The 22,732-nt window shown below is 47.1% G+C and overlaps 1 protein-coding gene across 3 annotated transcripts in view; it reads right to left on the reverse strand.

Annotated features, from left to right (window-relative positions):
- Nucleotides 1-22,732, reverse strand: part of TTLL9 (tubulin tyrosine ligase like 9) — a 40,798-nt gene that overhangs the window by 5,551 nt on the left and 12,515 nt on the right. For 2 of the 3 annotated variants that reach the window (XM_017660618.3, XM_073236752.1), the window contains exons 4-14: nucleotides 21,070-21,181; nucleotides 20,215-20,400; nucleotides 18,747-18,785; nucleotides 12,664-12,732; nucleotides 11,865-11,939; nucleotides 11,142-11,232; nucleotides 10,473-10,513; nucleotides 9,402-9,489; nucleotides 3,500-3,558; nucleotides 2,467-2,663; nucleotides 813-926 (exon numbers count right to left, since the gene is read on the reverse strand). In XM_017660618.3, coding sequence (XP_017516107.2) covers nucleotides 813-926; nucleotides 2,467-2,663; nucleotides 3,500-3,558; nucleotides 9,402-9,489; nucleotides 10,473-10,513; nucleotides 11,142-11,232; nucleotides 11,865-11,939; nucleotides 12,664-12,732; nucleotides 18,747-18,785; nucleotides 20,215-20,400; nucleotides 21,070-21,181 — 1,071 coding nt within the window. The remainder of the gene's footprint in view (nucleotides 1-812; nucleotides 927-2,466; nucleotides 2,664-3,499; nucleotides 3,559-9,401; nucleotides 9,490-10,472; nucleotides 10,514-11,141; nucleotides 11,233-11,864; nucleotides 11,940-12,663; nucleotides 12,733-18,746; nucleotides 18,786-20,214; nucleotides 20,401-21,069; nucleotides 21,182-22,732) is intronic. The other variant, XM_017660620.3, reaches the window with a different exon arrangement.

Here is a 22,732-nt window from a genome sequence, read left to right on the forward strand (position 1 = left end):
ACTACTTAGCACCCATTTCACCTTCTTTTGGCCTAAAGTCCCCTTGGTTTTTCTCCCCCATCTCTCACTCACATGGCTCAGGTGGGACTGACCCCACACCCTGAGAGGTGGGCACAAGACCTGGGCCTGGTCAGTCAAAGAGTCCCAGGGACTGGCTCAGAGATGGACATGTGACCCGATCCCCCCAATGAGCAATGAGGTTTTGGAGTCAGCTGGAACTCAGCCCTCAAACTTTTGCTGAAATAATTGGGAAAAAGCTAATACAGAGGGAAGAGATGAGAGAGAGAGGAAGCAGACAGACCAACCAACACTGACTGAGCACCTGGATTCAGCCATTCCTGAGGTGGGACTGTGGATTTTTCCATTAGATACACATTGTTATAACAATATATAGTCTCTAATTGAGCACTTACTGTGAGCAAGGCATTTTACAATAAATGTTATCTTGGTAAATGAATCTAACAATACTTGGAGGCAGACATGGTGTTTCCCATTTTACAGATGAGGAAACAGGCTCAGAGAGGCAAAATGACTAGTCCAGGGTCCCACCGCCAGGAAGTGCTAAGGAAATCCTGCTGCACCGAACCTCAGAAAGCTGTCGTTGGCTCTGCTCTGCCCCCAAAGTGCTGAGTCCTGGGACCAAGATCCAGCCCTGTGTGGACATCTCGGGTCCTCCATCTCTTAGATGCTGAGGCAGGCCAGAGCCATCTCTGAGGGCCTCTCAGTCCCAAGGTTTTGAGTTCTCTGTCTTCCTTGGTGGGAGCCCCAGCTGCCACGTGCAGGGCTGCATGAGCACCACTGCCCTCCCTCACCTGGCCTCCATGTCCACCACATGCAGGGTGTCTTCCAGGAGGCAGGTCTTGAGCTCATAGTCCTCCTTGCTGCTGGCTGTCAGTGATGGGGACGCATTGACCTCCAGGAGCCACCTGTGGGCGGGTGGGGGGGCGGGGGGTAGTGGAGAGCCTTAGGTTTACCTGGTCCCTGGAGCCCCTGGAACTCTCTTGAGAGGCTAGATGGGGTGTCTGGGCCCTACCTCAATTCAGCCAGGGTTGCTCTCTCCACTTTCCCTTTAGAAGAAAGGTTTCAGTGGCTAAAACTTTTTGAAAACAATTGTCACAAACCTTAAATTCCCACAGGGGCCAGGTGGTCGTTTAAGTGAGGCAAACTGGAGGGGGCTAGACTGATTCTGGTGCTCTCATGACCTATTATTGCTTTTCCTTCTTCCAGTAGACCTGTGAGTACGGGAAAATCTTCCCTTTTCTGATGAAAATTTGCCTTACAGATGGCAACACACCTGTGTGTCAGGGCTGGGGGGCAGCAGGGAGGCATTGGGGCCATGGTGGACCGAGGGGAGCCATGTGCAAAGAAGCAGTTGTGGCCAGAGCCGGGACACTGCTGCCGGCGGGAATGTGAGCCCGGAATTGTGAGATGACCTGGTTTTCCAGGAAAGGCAAAAATCCAGATTTTTGCAAAAATGTCTCCCAATTTTTAAAGACTTTCAATGAATTTAAATAAAAAAAACATTCTGAAGGCCAAATTCAAAGTGTCTGTAGGCCAAAAGCAGCCCAAGGGCCTCCATCTTTCACCTCTTGTTTTGTGCAACCCAGTCACTTATGGATAGGAATCTGGGACAGAGAGGGAAGAGCTCGCCCAGCAGGTCATGGGGAGACTGGGGCCCCTTGCCACCGTCTGCTGCCCCCCAGGCTTGCTTCCCCCATCAGTGTCCACTCTAACGTCCACAGCCACAATCTGCAGCTGGTGCTAGGACCCTATTTCTCTTGAACCCAGGCCTGACTTAGGTCTTGCTCCTATTTGTGGGTCAGAAGGCTACTTATCACCTGTATAGTGACCCAGAGGAAGGGATTAGGTCCAGGAGCCACAGTGCTAGTGGGTGGTTTCAGTGCTCAGCCCAGGAACCGAGACCCTGCGCCTGGTCTGCCCTTGACCTACTGCGTAACCTTAAGCCCCCAGAACAATCCCATTGGGCTTCCGTGTCCTGTTGTATAACATGAGGGCCATTGCTGTGGTCCCTGCCATCTCAGGCTCATTCTACTCATCAGCTCAACCTCCTCAATGGGCACTGTGGGAGTACACCAAATTCTTGGCAGGGACTGACGGGGTAACAATATTCCCTTACATGGCACTTTGCATCCTCAAAGCACCAGGGCTTACAGAGGGGAAGTTTCTTGCTTGTTATTAGGAGAGGATCCCTGACTCTGCAGATGTTCAGGAAAGGCCTCTTAGTGCCAGGCCTGGGGCTCAGCGCTCTGCAGACCATACCTCCTTCATTTCTCCTACAGGAACAACGACTGTGTCACAGAGGGACAAACTGAGGCACAAAGAAGGAAGTGCACCCAGCTAGGAAGTAACAGAGGCGAGGTCAAACCCGGGCAGTCTGGGGGCAGAGTGTGTGTAGAACCCCCCCGGGTCTACCCCTGGCTCTCGGCCACCAGCCCAGCCACTTACGGCTTGAGGTTCTGGTCTATGAGGATGTCATAGCCATACAGCTCAAAGCAGTGCTTATTGCTGACGATCACCTTCTGCACACTCTGCAGGCTCCTGATGAAGATGTTGTCCATGTCACTGAAGAGCTTCTCCACTGCCTCGGGTCCGTGCTTGGATGCCAGGTACTGTCGGCAGCGCTGGAGCATCCACTTGCAGCCCTGTGGCCTCAGGCACCGGGGTGGGAGAGGAAACCTCAATTAACTGGGACCTGGCCTGCCAGGACCCTCAAACAATCACCTTCAGCAGGGCCCTTTGTCTTGGACAAGAGTGGCCCAGCCCTGAGTCCTCTGATTAGGAGAACCCCAAGTGTACCCCTCTTTATGGGGTGAAGAATCTGCATGCCAAGGGGAGGTATCCACCCAGAGCTGGTGTCTCTTTCTAGAGCAGTCTGGGTACCCAGGATCCCAGGAGTCCCTGCCCAAATGCCCTGCACAGGCCTCTCCCCTGGGCCCACCTTCCTGGGGGCAGACTGCACTGACCATATGTGTACCCCAAGGCCCAAGGAGTGACTACGTGGTTGCTGTGTTTTGAGTGTGGGCATGGGGGTATGTACGCGGGAGGCCCTCACGGGGTGAGATAGAGAAAGGAGGGAAAAGAGGGGAGTGGGTGTGAGCTGGGGAGCAGCTCTCCCTGTGCCTCTCTGTGCCGGCTCTTAACTCAGAAGTCTGAGAATTCTAAATTTGAACCTGTGTGACAGGTTATTAGATAGATGGATGGATGGATGGAGATGGATAGACAGAGACAGAAGTATATCTGTCAGGGTAGAAAGATAGAACACATTTTGTTACAGGGTATGTTAGTTTGATTTGTAATTATCAAATATTTAGACAAAATGTATGGGCCTGGGATCTGCAAATGGGAATGGTGGCCTGACCCCACTGGTGAACTATGAGTCCAAGACAGGCCTCTCCTGGTCTCCTTGGCACTCTGCCTCCCTGCCACAGCCTGGTCCTAAAAGGCTGTACCTGGAGGGGCAGACGCCCAGCTTCCTCACCTTCTTTGGGTGGTAGTCAGGAGATGTCTTCTGCACAGCAACGTTGGTGAGGTGAACATCTGGCAGAGGTTGTGGTCAAGGACAAGTGGGGGTAAGAAGAGTGAGCCCTGCGCCATGTAGCCCCCCTAGGGGCAAACTAAGACCTTTGCTTGGCATTGATGAGGAAGGCTACAAAATAGCCCCTGTCACCTGTGGCGGCTTCAGTCCGATGGGCCTGGGTTCAAATCCTGCTTGAATCTTTACTGGCCCCTGAACAAGTCACTTAACCTCTCTGAGCCTGCTTCCCCACCTGTTACATGGGGCACATGTAGTATATTGACCTTATAGCATCTTTTGAAAAATCAGATACGATACCATATAGAAGTGCCTCTTACAGTGCCTGGCCTAGCTGAGGTGATTATATTATGATCTTTCCACTCAAGTGGAGGGAACACTATTCTAGTAAGTTGAGAGACCAAATACAGAACAGCCATCTCAGGACATTCTGAGCTCTCTGTCACTAGAGAGGTTCAGGCTGTGTGGCCACTTTGTAGGAATATTGGAGAAATGATATAGCACTGGGGAGGGGGTGGGTACAGTTGTCAAGACAGGCTTTGAAGTCCCAGCCCTGAGACTTCAAGTATCATCATCGTGACCACCAGTAACACAGGCAACACTGCAGCTTACAAGCACGTCTGCATACATCTTGTTTGTGCCCCAAATTATTCCCATCTCAGTAAAGACCTTTGAGGCTCAGAGAGGTTAAGTGACGGCCGTACAGAATATTCATCCTCAACATCCCCCCATGATGGCTAAGTGGGACAGACCTCCCAAAGTTGTGAAGTAACTATAAGACGTACCTTCCTCCAGAACTCACTGAGACATGTCACAGATGGGGAGTTAGAGGTTGTAGGTCACGGGCCCAAGTCTAATTCCCCTAAAACAGTGTTTCTCCATGTTTGTGGCATATCAGACAGGGCAGGGTGGCTGCAGCCTCTAGAGAGAAGGTGGGTCTTCTCATTAGCATCATTTTCCTAGAATGTCTCCTTTAGAGCTTTTCCCCCACATCTGTCTGAGAGATTTTTGGTCTCAATGTCAAAAGAATAAGCATGTGACAAATACTAAACAGGAAGAGAGCCCTTGTGTTCATGGTGAATTGTGAATTGATTTTTAAAAAGGGGGGCAAGGCAGTTCAATGGGAGGAAGCACAGTCTTTTCAATAAATGGGGTGGGAATGCCTGGATATCCACATTGGGCTCCTTCCCCATATCATAGACAAAGATCAACTACAAATGGGCTGTAGACTTAAAAATAAGAGCTGTACCTATAAAGCTCTCAGAAAAAAACTTAGGAATGAGTCATTATGACCTTGGGTTTGCCAGAGTTTCTTAGATATGACCCCAAAAGCACAAGCAATGAAAGAAAAAATAAATTGGACTTTGTCAAAATTATAAAATTTTGTGCTTCAAAGGCCATTATCAAGAAACTGAAAAGGCAGGGCACAGAAGGTTTTTAGGGCAAGGAAAATACTCTGTATGAAGCTATAATGATAGATGCATGTCATACATTTGTTTCAACACATGGAATGAACAACACCCTTGTGAATCCTAATGTAAGCTACAGACTTCGGGTGATTATAATGTGTCAATGTAGGTTCATCAGTTGTAATTAAGTCCCACTCTGGTGAGTGACGGTGATAATCTCTCTACTACTACTAATCATAGTAGACTATGTGTGTGGGGACAGGGCATATGTGGGGACTCTGTACCTTCCTTTCAATTTTGCTATAAACCTAAAACTACTCTAAAATAATTAAGTCATTTTTTTTAAAGAAAAGGACAGCCCACAGGAAGGGGAAAAATATTTCTAACTCATATATCTGAATAGTACTGAAAATACATAACCCTTATAACTCAACAATAAAAAAAAGACAAATAATCCAATTAAAAATGGGCAAAGGCTTTGAGTAGACATTTCTCCAAAGAAATTTACAATGGTCAACAAGCATGTAAAAAGATGCTCAACATCATTAGTCATCAGGGAAATGCAAATCAAAACTACTTCATACCCACTACAGGGGCTATAATAAAAATGGCAGATAATAACAAGTGTTGATAAGGATGTAGAGCAACTGGAACCCTCATACCATGTTGGTGAAAATGTCAAATAGGTGCAGTGCTTTGGAAAATGGTGCAGTGTTTCCTCAAAAGGTTAAACATAGAATTACCATGTGACTAGCAATTCTACTCCTAGCATATACCCAAGAAAAAGGAAAACACATGTCCACACAAAAACTTGCCTATGAATGTGCACAGCAGCATTATTCACAACAGACAAAAAGTGGGAACAACCCAAATATCCATCAACCAGTTAATGGGTAAATAAAATGTGCTATATCCATTCAATGGAATGTTATTTGGCAATAAAAGGAATGAAGTACTGATACATGCTACAACATGAATGAACCTTGAAAACATTGTGTTTCAAGGTTGAAACATTAAATAAAATTAGTCAGACACAAAAGACCACATATTATATGAATCCATTTGTATGAATTGTCTGGAATAGGCAAATATATGTAGATAGGAAGCAGTTGCATAGGGTTGGAAGGAAGGGTTGTAGGGAAATGGGGAATGTCGGCTTATATACAGGATTTCCTTTGGGAGATGACGAAAATGTCCTAAAACTGAGTGTGGTGATGCTTGTGTTAATATTTATCCTATTAACCACTGGGTTGTATGCTTTAACTGGGTGAATTGTGTGGTATGTAAACATATCTCAATAAAGCTGTTATTTAAAAAAATAGGAAAAGAGCATGTTCGAGTAAACTAATGACTTGCTTAAGAGGGGAAATCATTCCTCTGTGATGGAGGAAGTGTTGCTCCTAACACTTCATGCTTCATACACTCCACTGCATCCATGGGGAGGGGAAATGAGGGACTCGCCTAGTGCCGAGGGAGAAGCAGGGCTAAGAGAGGAGCATGGGTGACTGGTCACCGGACCTCAGAGCCTTCCTCTCCACAGACAGTCCTACAAATCAGGTTTCAAAGGACCAAACAGCCAAGCAGCAAAGAGTAAGCAAACAATCAGAACCAACGTACAGGGAAATGGAACTGATTAATTGTGAAATCTTTTGGGGGAAAAGAATTTTCTTAGCTTACAAACAACATCAGAAATCACAGAGGGAATCAGTGGACAGAGTCAACTATGTAACAATAAAAATAATCAGATATCAAGGCAAAAGTGAAAAGCAAACATGACTAGAGAAAAGATTTGTAGCAAATACGCCCAGCTAATGTTTTTGTCACATGAAAATACCTCACAAACTGTTAACAATAAAATGTTATGACCCTAATAGATAAAGGATATGAAAACATAAAAGAGAAAATATAACTGGTAAAAGGCCATCTGAGAAAATGCCCAAGGTTTCTAGTAATAGAAGACACACAATTTTAAAGGGATTTAAAAGGAGAGAAAATTGCAAATTGGAGGTGAAACCCTGCTTCCCCACCTGATTTGTCTTTAAAGAGCTATGCTTTTAGCATGAGAGTTTATGAGTTTTATTTTTATAATTAAAGTAATGCATATCAGTTGTAAAAGCGACTCATAATATAGGAAAATGTGTAAAATTGAAAATAAAGGTTTAAAGGTTTCTTGACCTGGTTCTAATCCTCTGAGGTTTTTAGAGTCAATAGATTAGCGAACATCCTTTCATACTTTCCTCTAAATGGAAACATACTTCTAAAAGCAAAAATGGGATCATAAACATACTAATTCTACACTTGCATGCTGTTTTTCATTTAATAGTCTTTCTTGGACACCTTTCCATGACATTTCAATGGACATCATAATAATGCAGACACAATATCATGTAGATGCTTTATCATTCATTTCACCATCCCTCAGGGGTGATTTAAGTTTTTCTGTTTATCATTACAGCATTGAGGTGATTATTTTTGTGCATGTGTAGCTATATATTTTTATGTGTGTGTATATATGGATATATATTTGAATAATTGTGTATAAACTATACATAATAAAATTAAAAAATATATAGATGAGGTCAGGTTAAAAATATGTCTTATTATCTTGTGATCCAAAATTGATTTGTTATTTTAAAAGTTGGTGTGTGACATCTGAAGAAAATATGGCAAAATATTAGTATGTGTTAAATCTAGACAGTAGGTGCATGGCTTTCTGTTATAGTCTCTTCTGCAGTTTTTCATATATTTTGTATATTTTATATAGTATTTAAAAATTAAAAACAATTAAAAGAAGCAGTGGAAAATAAGGTGTATTCACTCAGTATGAAAACGTCAAAGTCTCATTAAATAGAAACTAGCCCTGGGAGAGGCTGGGGTTTGTTTCATAAGGCCCCTGTGGTGCCCAGAGATACACAAGCACTTTTAAGTGAGAGGAGAGAGAACCACTAACGTGTACTGAGTAGTCACTTGGGCGAGACACTATTCTCAGTGCTTTATGTGTATCATTTAATTTTAATAAAAAACAAAGGCAAAAAAGTGAAACTAAAATTTGATGACTTGCATATAATAAATGCTTGCTAGAATTACAAAATAAAACCAATATGCTAGAAATGATATAGTTGGCAAAATAGAAAAAAATTGTAAAAATTACTCAGGAGGGCCTATTCCTATTCTAATATGCATAGACACATATTTAATGAAATGATATAATTAAGGCAGAGAGTCATGAATCAGCTAAAAGCATTAGCCAGATTGCCCAAGCCAAAAGCTTGGCAGCATCGCCTTCATTTCCGTCTCTCCCATATGCAGCTACTCTAGTCCTGCTGATTTATCTCCTATATATTTCTGGATTGTTTACCCCTTTTCTTCAGATGCTCAAATCTAAGACTCTTATAAACACTGCTTTTTGACATTGATATTTTAACCAGATAAAACATTCCCATGGTTCAAAAGGCAAAAGGTATAAAAATGTATAAAGGAAATATCTCTTTCCCATACCTGTCCCCACCCACACATCTATCCTCCTAAAGGCAACTTCTGTTTCCAGTTTCATGTACATCCTTCCAGAGATACCTATGCACAGATAAAAACATATATAGAAATACAATTTTTGGCCTGAATGAGAGCATACTTCTTAAAGAGTTCCATACTTTGTTTTTTTCCCAATTAAAAGACATCTTGGAGATTATTTCATTTTAGTACTTAAAGCAATCTCCCCCCCTTTTTAACAGCTGCATAGTATTCCACTGTATAAATGAACCATTCATTTAGCTGCTTCCTGGGGTGTTTTGGTTTGGTTTGATTTGGTTTTGCTCACAAACAAGGCTGTGCAGTGAATAACCTTTAAACTTCTTTTTCCCTATCCTGTAGGATAAATTCCCAGAAGGGAATTTCTGGGTCAGAGGGTATGTGCACTTGTCTTTTGATAGACATTTGCCAGATTGCCTCCTAAGCAGTTGTGCCACTTTGCCCTCTACCAGCAACATCTGTACCCCCCCAGCCTCACCAACACAGTGTGATATCAAGTTGTTGGTCTCTGCCAAGGACATTATATTTGAGTGAATGAATGAGTCAATGACTAGACAGATAAAGGCTCATGAAGGAGGCTCATAAGGGGCTCAAACTATCTGACCCTAAGACTCTAAATCAGTGTGAATGTTAGGCATACCACCAAAATGTTCATCAAGCAGAGAAGTTTGCGGTGAGTTGCTCTGAGCACAGCAGGGCTGCTTCCCTCGGATCACTGGGGATCCCCCACCCCCACAAAACTAAGCTTCCACAGGAAGGCACCAGGCCTGTTTTATTCACTGCTGTACCTCCTGGGCCCAGACCAGGGCTTGGCACTCTGCAGGCAGTCAGCAAACGTGTGGAATGAATGAATTCTGTCGGTGGGAAGGGCAGGGTGCATGGGGAATGGGTAGGCAGGGATCCCAGGATACACTGGTCATCAATGCTGTTCAGCGTGAAGCGGGTGTTAGAGAATCGGGCGAAGCCATCCCGGTAGAGCCAGGCCCTCAGCGGGAGGTACTATGGAGGAGGCGGGAGGAGAGGGAGAGAAAAGGGAAGGGGAAGAAATGTAGCCACTTCCATGCACCCGAGCTTTTGTACCTGCTGTTTCCTCCACCTGGAATGCCCTTCCTTCTTACCCACATCGCCCCTCAGGAATCTGCTCCAACATCTGCCTCCTTTGATTCTCCCCGTCCTTCCCGGGTTGGGGTGTGAGGAGATGCAGAGAGGAACAAAATCAGCCTCTTCTCTACTCCACCACCACGTGGCACACCGCCCAGCTCAGTGTGTCCATATTCCCCACCAGACCTTAAGTGCCAGGAGGACAGGGGTGGAGCCTGTCTCCAACTCCCCTACATCTTTGTGCCCAGCACTGAGTAGCACACAGGCTTAAATGTTTGTTGACTGGGTAGAGGGAGTATAGCAACTCCTTGGTTAAAATAATAGGTTCTGGGGCTAGGCTGCTGGATTCGAATCCCAGCTCTGCCACTTGCCAGCTGTGTGACCTTGGGCAAGTCACTCAACCCCTCTCTATCTGTTTCCTCATCTGTAAAAAGAGGATAAGAATAGACACTACCTCTTTGGTTATTAGGAGGACTGAATGAGATAAAACCTGCTAAATACGAGGGCCTGGTACTTAGTAGGTGCTCAAAAATGTTAGCTGTGGTTACATGGATGACTGAATGAATAAAGGAGAACAGGCTGGGGGTGGAGGGATAGGGGTGGGACTCGGGGATGGCCAAATCCAGAATCCGGGGCCTCTCAGGTGGCAGAGCTTGGATCTGTTTACTCATGTCCTCAAGGTTCATCTATGTTGTAGCATGTAATTTCATTACTCTTAATCAATTTAAATGGAAATGTACTTGGCCACATGTGGCCACCCCACTGTCAGATGCCCTCTGGAGTCTCCCAGGCAGGTAAAACCCAACAATGGCACCTGGCCCCCATCCCACAGTCCAGCTGCCCCTTACCTGCCACTGAAGAAGGGCCCCTGTCTTACTTACCGACATCACCAGCACATAGACACGCAGGTCAAACTTGCGGCCTGTTAGGCAAAGAAAGAATGAACCCGTGTAAAAACTATTGATTGAGCACCAGGCACTGTGCTAGGTTTGGGAAGTACAGCAGTGGACAGACACGAATCCCAGTAGAGCAACAGGAAGTACAAGGAGAGGATAACGAGGGGCAGGGTCAGTGCTGGAGACATGGTGGTCAAGGAAAGCCTCATGGAGAAGCGGTGACCTGGAGGAAGAGAAGGTGCCTGCCTAATCCAGAGGGATGGGGCCTCCAGGCAGGAGGAACTACTGAGCTGAGGCCCTCAGAGGGGCAAAGGGCTTGGTGCAAGGGCAGTGGAAGGAAGCAAGGTCAGGGACCTCAGCAGGTCATGTGCAATTTTTGCGCTTTGTTTTACCAACTATGGGAAGCCACTGAAAGGTATCTTATCTCTCTGGCTACTGTGTTGAAGTGGAGCAAAGGATGGGAGTGGGAAGGGCGTGCCAGACAGAGAGCTGATGGGCACAGCTAAGAGGTAGGAGAGTGCAGGGCAGATCCCTGACTTTGCATGCCTCAGGCCTGGTGTCAGGCTGAGCCCATAGTAGCCTGCTTGTTAAGGTTTGTTGACTGACTGACCAACTGTTCAGTACAAAGGCAAGGAGTAGAGACAGGTATCTCACCTCCTATCAGGTAGGGATTTTCGATATAACGCTGAGCTACATAGTTCTCCACGGGAATTTCATCTTTCTGGTCTTCAGAACTTTTTGCATCCTAGTTGCAATAATAATTATTATTAACATTTACAAAGTACTTCCTATGTAGTAGGCATTGTGTTAGGCACTCTATTTGAGGTATATTATTTCCTCCTTAAATCAACCCTATCAGGTAAGTACCAGTGTTATCACCATTTTACAGATGAGAAACTGAAGTGATGGGGAGTGACTTGCCCAAGGTCACACAGCTGGTCAATCGTACGGCTGGGATGTGGACTCACACAGGCTGGGCCCCCAGCCTGGGCATTTAACCTATGGACCTGCACTGCCCAATAGGGCAGCCACTGGCCACATGTGGCCATGTACATTTCCATTTAAATTGATTAAGCACAATGAAATTACATGCTACAACATAGATGAACCTTGAGGACATGCTAAGTGAAATAAGCCAGACACAGAGGGACAAGTCCCTTCACACTAACCTTGTGAGGAAACCGAGGCACAAAGCCAAGCGTCACACACCTGGTGAGGTCGCACAACAGTGCAACAGGGTGAAGCAGGGAACTCGGTGCTTCTGGCCCCAAGGGCAGAATTTTCTACACCTACCATCACCACCACTCCTCCGAGCTGCTTCAAGAGGCAGCAGCCTTCCCTTTCTGGAGCCCGGAGCCACCCTCCACCTGTACTCACATGGCCACCAGAGAGACTGAGGGTGCCCCGGGCTGGCTGGGCCTCCAGGCTGGTGAGCTTCTTTCCAGCAGTGTCCTGACAGCATCATGAGAGGAATCAGGACACGAGGCAGAGGGGGAAATTCATTTATTATGCAGCTGCTGTGAGCCTGCTAGTGCAGTAGGTGCTGGTTGTGTAGGAGTTTGGTCATCCTGCTCCCCTCACCCACCCAGCACCATTATTATCTCTAAGGCTCAGAGAGGTTCAGCAATTTTTCCAAGACCACCCAGCTGCTGAGTGGCAGAGGAAGGACTGGAACCAGAATTTCTGCTCCACTGTGTCCTGGGACAAGGATGGACGAGGGGAGGAAGTTGCTACCACAGGCTCAGTCTAGGGTCTAGAGAAAAAATTAGCCAAACTCTTCCCCCTCAGGTGAGCAGAGGCGCAGATAAAGAATGCAGTGTTCTCAGGTTTTAGGCATATTAATTCATTGCATTGTCATTAGGTACTATTACTATCCCCTATTTACTTGGGCAAAAAGAGGTGAAGTAGTCAGGACTTCTGGCCCCACGGGTGGAATTTTCTACACCTACCATCACCCCTCACTCCTCCTCCTTGCTGCCCAAGGTCACACAGCTATTAGGTGGCAGGTCAGGATTTGAAACCCTGCTGTCTGACTCCTGAAACCTCTTCCCATGGACAGGCCCACAGGCAGAGCTTCTCTGCCAACCCTCTGAGTTTTAAGGGCAGGAAGGAAGGGCCCTTCACCCCAGCAAGGGCCAAGGAGGGTTTGGGGAGGAAGGGGGAGAGGCAAGCTCACCTTCCTCCAGTCCATGATGTCTTTCAGCCTCCGGAAGAGGAAGATGCCTTTCCCCTGCGAGCGTGCTACCTGAGGTGGGGATGGGGGGTGAGTTGCAGGAAGCTGGTCTCTCAGCTCTGTGGGGCTCCTTCTTGGCCCCAGGGCCTGAGGTCCCTCCCAGAGTTCTATCTCCATCTCGCCCGCTGGGCCCCAGCTATTCCCAGAGGAAAGGCCCCGCCCAGCCCTCAGGGGCTGGGAGAGAGAAGGTGCTAAGCCCGGCAGGAAGGCGAGAGGAAAGCAGAAAGGAGTGGGTGCCCTACTTGGCCCACAAAGGCATTCAAGAGCATGAATAATACAAAAGAGCAGACAATTAAAAAACCATTTCCAATAGTCCTGGGAACATACCATCCAATTCTTTTTTTGGAAATCAATTTGTCTTCCTAATTAGGTTCTGCTTCTAGTAATACTGATCAGTCTGCCTTTACTGAATTCCAGCATGGATAATTCATAGCTTCACAGAGTCTAAGAGCTGAGAGCATCTGCAATACCATGCAGAGCAGTTGGCACCAAAGGCATTACTCCCTCCTGTGACATCCCTCTACAATGGTCACCTGCCTGGCCTTGTAGGTGACCAGGGATCTCACTACCCTCCCCCTACCTTCCCATGCATCCATTTTATTGCAGGATAGGTCTATTAAGCAGTCATCCAAAAGGTATATATTAAGTGTCTACTGTGTATTGGGCATTACGCTATAGCAGTAACACAGACCTCATGGAGATTTCACAGCCTACACCTTTGTTGAGCTAAAATTTGTCAGCCTGACTGTGGCTTCTAGGGCCTCCTAGAACACATCAGATTCCTTGGCCTCAGAACAGCCCTTCAGTTATCTACAGTCACTAAGTAGGTCCCCCCTGAGATGTCTTTTCCACAGCATAAAGGCACCCAGGGAGTGCTGTCAGGAATGGCTGCGCAGGGTGTCCACTGCATAAAGGGGAAGAATTCAGTTTAAAATATTTTTGTAAGGTTCATACCTTTTGATCCAGGAACCCCCACCCTACCCCTGTTGGCTGCCTTCCCTATAGCCATTCCCCTTCCTGACTTCCTGGCTGACAAGCCATCTCTCACAATGGAGGCTGTACAGACCAGAAACTTGTTTTCCCGGGCTCCTTTGTAGCTAGTGGAAACCACATAATCAGTGTTGACCAATGAGACCTAAGGAGACATCTGCTTGTTAAATATATTGGAGTTGAAGAGGGAGGGAGGCCAGGAGTGAGGAAGGAATGCCTGGCCCCTTTCCTTCTTTCTCTGAATGCTACACACTGAGGAGGTGATGCTTGCAACTAGAGCCTCCATCTCACACAGATGAGGCGACAAGCCTGATGACAGAAAGACCACATACTGAGAATGCAGAGTAGGCAAAGAGAGGGGGCCCGGGCTTTCAACAGCATCATTGAACACATCCCTAAACCTGAAACTTCCTACCTCTGGCTTTCTTGTTATGTGAGATCATGAAATGCCTTTATCATTTAAAGGATTGTTTAGTAACTGAAATGCTTGTTCTAGGAGATGCCCTCCTAAGGAATAAACCTAAAGAGTGGAAACTGAACTTTCTGCATGGTGATCTGCGAGGGTTGTTAAGACTGGAGACAACCTAATATCCAGCTCCAGCAGATTGTAGTTTCCAAAAATAATCACAATAATATATCCAATCCCATGTTTTTCCAGAACCTTGCTACCCCACCCCTCCCTCCATCAAAGGTAAAGTCAATGTCTCTTCACCTTTAATCTGGGCATTTAGGACTGTCTTGACTAATTGTGTATAGCAGAAGTGACAATATGCGGATTCCAATGCTGGGTCATAAAAGGCAATCCACAGCTTCCACGTAGCTTTCTCTCTGGTGATGGCTGTCCTTGGAGCCCATCCACTCTACTGTGAGGAAGCTCAGGTCACACGAAGAGGCCCACTCAGAGGGTAACTGAGTCCTCCAGCCCTCAGCCCTGAGACAGCCCCCAGCCAACAACCAGCACCAACTTGGCAGCCAGGTGAGGGAGCCTGCCCACAAGCAGATCCTCCAGCCCTCGGGGGAGCTGCCCCAGTACATGCTGGAGCAGCCCCGAGCTTCCCCTGTCAAATGCTGCACAGGCTGGACGCTCATGAGCTAAATCAGGCATGACTGTTTTTTCAAGCCACTGAGTTTTGGGGAGCAGCAGTGGAACCAGAACACTGACTTAAGAGCAGTGGTTCATAACAATGGCGATACCAGCAGCTAATGCTTCTCTGGGGCTTCCTGTGTGCTGGGCACAAGGATCTGCACACGTTACCTCAGTGAAGTTTTAAAACAAAATCCTATCTGTAGGCATTTATATTGTCCCCATTTTGTGGCCAAGGTAACTAAGGAACAGAGAGGCCAAGCACTCTGTTCAGAGTTACCAGCCAGCAGGTGACAAATCCAGGATAGCTAAATCTGAGCTTCACAAGTCTGGAGCTCATGAACCTCCTTCAAAATGCCAGGAAGCCCACAAAATCACATGATTAATGTGGTGCTGTTTCTGGGAGTATCAGTCTTACTTGACTATTTGGGAGGATATTTTTATATTATTTTTATAAAAATGTTATTGATTGGAAAATATGAATGGATTATTAGAATGAACAAAGTATATTATTATACTTTAATTTTGTGCCACCTATGGCCTTTGATCCCCTGCCCCTGGGGGCCATTAATTATGTGGCATTCACTGAGGGCATTAATCAGGGGTTACAGATGTGTTTGGTGGTCTCCACAGCAGCCATTCCCTTTTTTTTCCTGCCAACAGGACCCATTTGGGTCACCTTTTCCCAGTGGTCCTCTGAAGAGGACTGAGCCCTCACTGTGGCCTCATGCGCCTGCCATGTGATAAGCTCAGGCGTGCACCAGCTACATGTCAGGGGAAGTCTGCTGCGGGGACTGTTGGGAAGTTTGTTTTCTTCGAAAGGGCTCTAAGATCAGGGGGAGGTGTGAGGAGCTGTGAGGAGCTGTGAGGAGCTAGAGCTACAGCATCCATGTTGTATTTGAGAGGAGCAGGCAGCACACTGGGCTGGCGATTGATGACGATGTCAGCTGCCTAATAAACCATCCCTGGTGTCAACCTTCCATTATTAAAGGACGTTCCCTAGGGTCTGCAAGCTTGAATGAGAAAAAATTCTTATCTTTATTTTGGTTAGCCCCCACCAGATTTTCACGTTTCCATCCACTATGAATGACAGGCAACAAATCGCAATAGTATTAGCATGCCTGTGACTTTGTTCCCTAAAGAAAACAGGTATCTTTATTATATCACATTATAATTGTTGCAAAAATCTCAAAATATTGTTTATGTTCATTATGACTTGGAAGTTGTAATTATTGGGCCTGCTGTTAGGCTCTCTTTAAATGTTAATGAAAAGCACATATATTACTACAGCATAAAGAATGTTTTAATAGCTTGTCTGGCAGCTGTGAGAAAGCCCCTTGCAGGCCTCCAACTGCAGGAGCATGACTGACTCAGAGAGCCAGATGCTGCTGCTGAAGTCCACGCCATGCGTGCCAGGCCTCGCTGGCAGGGACTGCTCCCAACCAGTGACTGAGGATGGCAGGGACATGAAGGCTGGCCCCCTCCTGGGACACAGGGGACTCCTCTGACAGCTACCTTGGCTTGAGGCCTCCCTGCAGCTTTACTGAACTTCCCTTAGGCCACATGGCAGTCTAGGCACTCCACCCACCCTCCCTCTCTCTGCCTGGGGTCCGAGGGCTCCCCCAGCCTCCCTGGATGCTCCCCCTGTTCTTTCACAGCAAAACTCTGGCATGGTGAATCGTGTCTTGACATGTGTTTCTCAGAGACCCAGACCACCAGTTTGATAACTGTTTTTCAATAAGTTGCCTTCCTTTATAATCAAATGTACTTTATTTTATGCTTTTAAAAACACTATTCTGTGGCACTTCACCAGAGGCCAAAGAGGTCTGAGGCATGAGAAGAACTCAGAACCCCTGTCCTTTGGCCTGAGCCACTGTTAGTTGGGTTTTCTGTTCTTTGCTGCCCAAAGCATCCCAGTTCTTAGATTTCAGTAAAAAGCTGGAGAAGCTCTGGCTGGGGTGGCTTGTGAGCCACAATGGTAAAACGTGGCTCTTCCTGTCCTGCATGTCAGAGGACTCTGAAGCTGAGAACAGCCCAGTGGTTGCCCGGATGCCCACAGCCCTGAGTGAAGTGTCAGGCCAGCTCACTGGACAGCCCTGCCAGCCCAGTGCCTGCCTCCCAGCTGCACGAGGGAGGCTGGAGGAGCAGGTGTGGCCCCCATGGTCTCAGTCTTGCCCACCTCCCTGCCAGACAGAGGGGAGCTGCTGGGAGGGGAGAATGCTTACATGGACAAGAGTTTGGATGGGTGTAAGTTTTACACTAGACTGGCCTTTGAAATGCCAAACCCAAGAGTGGCAGCAAAGCTCTGAGATGATGTGGGGTTCAGGCTGGGGCAGAGGGGTCCCCTCAGAGTGGCATGGAGGGGATAATACTGCCGGCTTCCTTCTGAGCCCAACTTGACCCACCCCCGCACCCCGACTGCTCTGAAGCCACTGAAGAGGAAAGAGAAGGCTCAGCAAACCTCAGGGAACTATGCAGAGGAGGTGCAAAGCAAAAAGGCAGGCCAGTGGCTGCCGGGACAGGCCCAGCCACCTCAACTATGTGAAAACTCTGGTGTGTGGGTGGACAAGTGCCAAGCAGTTCTCAGAGGCCCTTGTAGAAAGAGTAAAGGGATTCACAGATGTTTTTCCTCTGCTTTCTAAATTTGGAGAAATGTCCTATTGTCTTAACATTTCCCTACCCTCAAGGAATCCAAATAACAGGATCACAGAACGAATGCTCTAGCCTGGTGGTTCAGAGTGTGGCATGGACATGTGGCAGTTTCATAACCTGGGGTGATGGTTAATCCTGTGTCAGCTTGGCTGGGTGATAGTGCCCAGCGTTTGGTCAAACACTAGTCTAGATGCTGCTGTGAAGGTGTTTTGTAGATGTGACTGACATCTACAATCAGTAGAGGATATCACCCTCGAAGACATGGGTAGGCCTCATGCAACCTATTAAGGGCTTAACAGGTTTCTGGAAAAAGAAGCAATTTTGCCTCAAAACTAACATAGTTTTCAGCCTGCTGGCCTGCTGCTGCCAATATCAGATACGTCAGCACCCACAATATCATGTGAGCCAATCTCTTACACACACACATATACACACACACCCTAATGGTTCTGTTTCTCTTAAGAACCCTGACTGTTACTCCTGGAGCTTGTGAGAAGTGCAAATTCTCAGGCCCCACACCAGGCATATTGAGTCAGACACTTGGGGGAAGGGTGCTCTCCACAAAAGTCTGACACATTCTTCAGATCTGAGATTTACTCCTCCACAGAGTCACTAAGCACAGAGCTGTCTCTGGGTCAGTAGCCACGGCACCACCTGAGTGCTGGTTAGAAACAGACTCTCAAGCCCCACCCAGACCTGCTGAATCAGGCTCTACATTTTAACCAGAAGCCTGAAGATCTGTGGGCACATTTAAGTTTGACCTAGTGCTTCCCAGGGGCAGGGAGAAGAGAAGGTGTAGCCTGGACTCTCAGAAATAACACTAAAAATGGTCAGGTACTGGGCACCCAAGTGCCAAACCCTTTTGCTAACTGTATAATTCATGTATGTAACATGTGTGACTCCATTTCATTCTCTCACACCTCTATAAGGTAGGTCCACTCATTAATTCCACCTTGTGGATGATGAAATGGACCGAGAGGGGTTGAGTAACCTATTCAGGGGCACAGAGCTCATAAGTCACAGATACAGAGTTAGAACCCAGGCAGGTCTGACTAAAGCACCCATTCTCCACCCCCTGCACCTGAGACTGGAGCATCAGCCATTCAGGAGGGAGGGGACAGGGACACATACACACACACACACACACACATGCACACGCACACGCACACACACGCACACACACAGCCAAAATGCCACCTCTTAATTGCAGCTGTCTTGTGCCTGATGCTAACAAAGGCAGTGGGCTGGGAGAGGAATCAACTTAATATGCAATTGCTTGTTCCCAATTAGCACAAATTACCATTTGTCTGCGAGGATGGTGCCAGGATCTGGAATCCACCTGTGGGTGGGGAGGGGTGGTTTGCAGTGTTCATCTGCCTAACCGTCTCTGCTCCAGCTTCAGGGCCTTCTTCGTGTGTCTTCCTGGAAGGGGATGCAAGCCTGCCAGCAGGCCTCACCAGGGAGAGGATCGGGAGGCCTAGGGAAATCCTGGCTGTGTCCCCTCTGGGAGCATCTGTTGGTTTTGTCTGCCCCATGTTGGTTCCCCTGCCAAGCACTGTTCTACTGGCTAAACGCGCATCTCAGCCAACACGAGCCCTAGACTTAAGCTCGCAAGGAATGGCTGCCCCCGTCTGCCCTTCCCCCAGCTCCCTTCCTGGGGTCTGGCATGGTACCAAGCCCAGAAAATATGAGGGGACTTTGATGATGCTATTCAAGTCTACAGTGGCTTTGTGGTGAGAGAGCAGCCCAGGAACGAGGAAAGGTTCAGGGACTGATGGGCACAGCCACCCTTGCCCTTCACTCAGCTTCCTGAACCCCGAAAGGCTACCTCCAGACACTAGGTCTTCATGCATGCAGTTCCCTCTTCCTGGAATGTTGTTCCCTACTCTGCCCTTCTCCAGGCCGACTCTTCTGCATCCTTCAGGTCAGTACTAATTCTAATACTGGTACTAACAACAGCTATCATTTGTTGAGTACTTAACATGTGCTTTACTTATGTTAATTCATTTAGTCACACAACATTATGTAATAGGTACTATAATTATTCTCACTTTGTGGATGGGAAAACTGGGGCCCAGAGAAGTTAAGTAATCTGTCTGAAGTCACACAGCCCATAAGTGGTACAACTAGCACTTGAACCAAGGGGGTTGGCTTCAGAGCCCAATCTCTCACTTCAGAAAAGCCTGCGAGCAGTGGGGAAAGCCTCCAGCAGTTTCCTCTCTGTCCAGTAACACAACTGTTACTGTGTGATACATCACACAGGTATCCTCTGCATACTGTCCGCCCTCAAGGAGGGCAGAGACCCACTGCTGACTTGCTGAGGGCTGTCTCCCCAACACTAGTTCTATGCCTGGCACATGGCAAGCACTCGATAAATCCTTATAGAAGCCTTGAATAAATAGGCCTCAGGCTACCCATCTTTAAAATTAGGTAATACTTCCTCCCAAGGGCCATTTGGAGAACAGTGACAATGTAAGTAAAGCACTTGGTATGGATGGCACTGTTTCTTCTTATGTCAGAAGAGAGGCGGGGGTCTGAGCCCCAGCAGGGCTCTGGATTCCCTGCCCTGGTGTCCTGATGATCATTGTTCATCTAGTGGAAACGTACTGAACAGCCATACCTGTGGGGTCCACATGCGGCACAGAGGAGATGAGGTCAGCCCTCCACAGATGGCTGAATCCCCAGGTGGAGTCCTGTCCCGAGGCATGTCACGAAGGTCCCCGCTCTGGCGCCACCCCTCCCCCGAGTCCCAGGCCCTGGGCACTCACAGGCTTCATGATCCAGGTGATTCCTGGGTTTTTGCGAAACTCCTCCACAAACAGGTGGTACTCGCAGGGCATCTCAAAGGTTTTGGGGAAGAAGTCACACTTGGCTGCCTCCAGCTTTCCCGCCTCACACTCCAGCTGCTTCCGGAACCGCTTCAGGTTCTTCGCCATGTAGTCTTTGTGGGTCAACTGAGCAGCAGGATGGGCGGGCGGGCTGTTAGTGTTTGCGCTTCACTTCCCAATCCCCACCATCCCAAGTGGGGGATCATCCCTGCAGCCTCCATTCTCTGGCCCAGGAAATAACAACAGGGAGAGTAACTTGGACTGAGAGCCTACTAATAATAATCCCACTTTACAGGCGAGGAAACCGAGGCTCAGAAAGGTTCAGTCAGTTACCCAGAGCTATCCAGCTAGCAGGTGACACAGCCAGGGTTTGACCCTGGCCTGTCTGACTCTGAAGTTCACTGGCTCCTCCAGTCCTGTTTTTGTAGTCCAGTTCCTCCTAGACCTCTCTCCCATCTCTAGACTCCAAATAGCTCAGCTTGTCTCTACCCAGAAATCACCATAATCACTCAAGCATCCTGCTCCTTCGGCCTCACACCCCCAAGCTGGCCTGCACTCTCATCCCGAGTGCTGAAATGCCAACCAGCCCGTGACCTCAGTCCCCACCCAAGGCAGCCTGGTCTTCGGGTCTTACACCCTTGCTCCTCCCACCTGAGTGCATCATAGTCTGGGGCACATATTCCCCACCTGGCACCTACCCCAAATTTCCTCACATTCTTCCATTTTGGTCTTTGTAGGCCCACTCCAGCTCCTGCTTATTGCCCTACCTAGTGACAAGTTGGCTGACCAGCTCACCTCGTAGTGGTTTCGGAAATGACTGATGCGCACATGCTCATCCATGTAGGTGGGATTGAAGTTCTCCCGGAGCCAGCTGACGTCACACCAGTAGAAATCCCATTCCCCTTCACTGGGGGAATGAGGGGGGGATATCATGACCTGAAGACCTCAGCACTGCTTGGGAGTCTGGAGCCCGGGGTAAGCAGCAGTGTCCATCAGGAACCTCAAGGAGGTGGCTGTGGGCCACTATGGCCACAGTGTGCTTTGTTAGACCAGGGTGAAAACTAGAGAAATGTTCCTGTAAAAATGCAGGCTGCTGGAGAGAGAAATCAGGAAAACAATTCCATTCACAGTTGCATCAAAAAGAATAAAATACCTAGGAATAAACCTGACCAAGGAAGTGAAAGACCTATACCCTGAAAACTACAAGACACTCTTAAGAGAAATTAAAGAAGATACCAATAAATGGAAACTCATCCTATGCTCATGGATAGGAAGAATTAATATTGTCAAAATGGCCATCCTGCCTAAAGCAATCTACAGATTCAGTGCAATTCCTATCAAAATACCAACAGCATTCTTCAACGAACTAGAGAAAAATCGTTCTAAAATTCATATGGAGCCAAAAAAGACCTCAAATAGCCAAAGCAATACTGAGAAGGAAGAATAAAGCAGGGGGAATTACACTCCCTGACTTCAAGCTCTACTACAAAGCCACAGTAATCAAGACAATTTGGTACTGGCACAAGAACAGACCCATAGACCAATGGAACAGACTAGAGAGCCCTGATATAAACCCAACCATAAACTCAAAATGGATTAAAGACTTGAATGTAAGTCATGAAACCATAAAACTCTTAGAAGACAACATAGGCAAACATCTCCTGAATATAAACATGAGCAACTTCTTCCTGAACCCATCTCCTCGAGCAAGGGACACAAAAGCAAAAATGAACTCATGGGATTACATCAAACTAAAAAGTTTCTGTACAGCAAAGGACACCATCAACAGAACAAAAAGGCATCCTACAGTATGGGAGAATATATTTGTAAGTGACATATCTGACAAGGGGTTAACATCTAAAACATATAAAGAACGTACATGCCTCAACACCCAAAAAGCAAATAACCCGATTAACAAATGGGCAAAGGATATGAAGAGACAGTTCTCTAAAGAAGAAATTCACATGGCCAACAGACACATGAAAAGATGCCCCACATCACCAATCATCAGGGAAATGCCAATTAAAACCACAATGAGATATCACCTCACCAGTTAGGATGGCCAGCATCGAAAAGACTAAGAACAACAAATGCTGGTGAGGACGCAAAGAAAGGGGAACCCTCCTACACTGCTGGTGGGAATGTAAGCTAGTTCAACCATTGTGGAAAGCAATAATGGAGGTTCTTCAAAAAACTAAAAATAGAAATACCATTTGACCTGGGAATCCCACTCCTTGGAATTTACCCAACGAATACAACTTCTCAGATTCAAAAAGACATGCATCCCTATGTTTATCGCAGCACTTTTTACAATAGCCAAGATATGGAAGCAACCTAAGTGTCCATCAGTAGATGAATGGATAAAGAAGATGTGGTACATATACACAATGGAAAACTATTCAGTCATAAGAAAGAAACAAATCCTACCATTTGCAACAACATGGACGGAGCTGGAGGA

This window comes from Manis javanica, chromosome 5 (genome assembly GCF_040802235.1).
Source record: "Manis javanica isolate MJ-LG chromosome 5, MJ_LKY, whole genome shotgun sequence".
Lineage (NCBI taxonomy): Eukaryota > Metazoa > Chordata > Mammalia > Pholidota > Manidae > Manis > Manis javanica.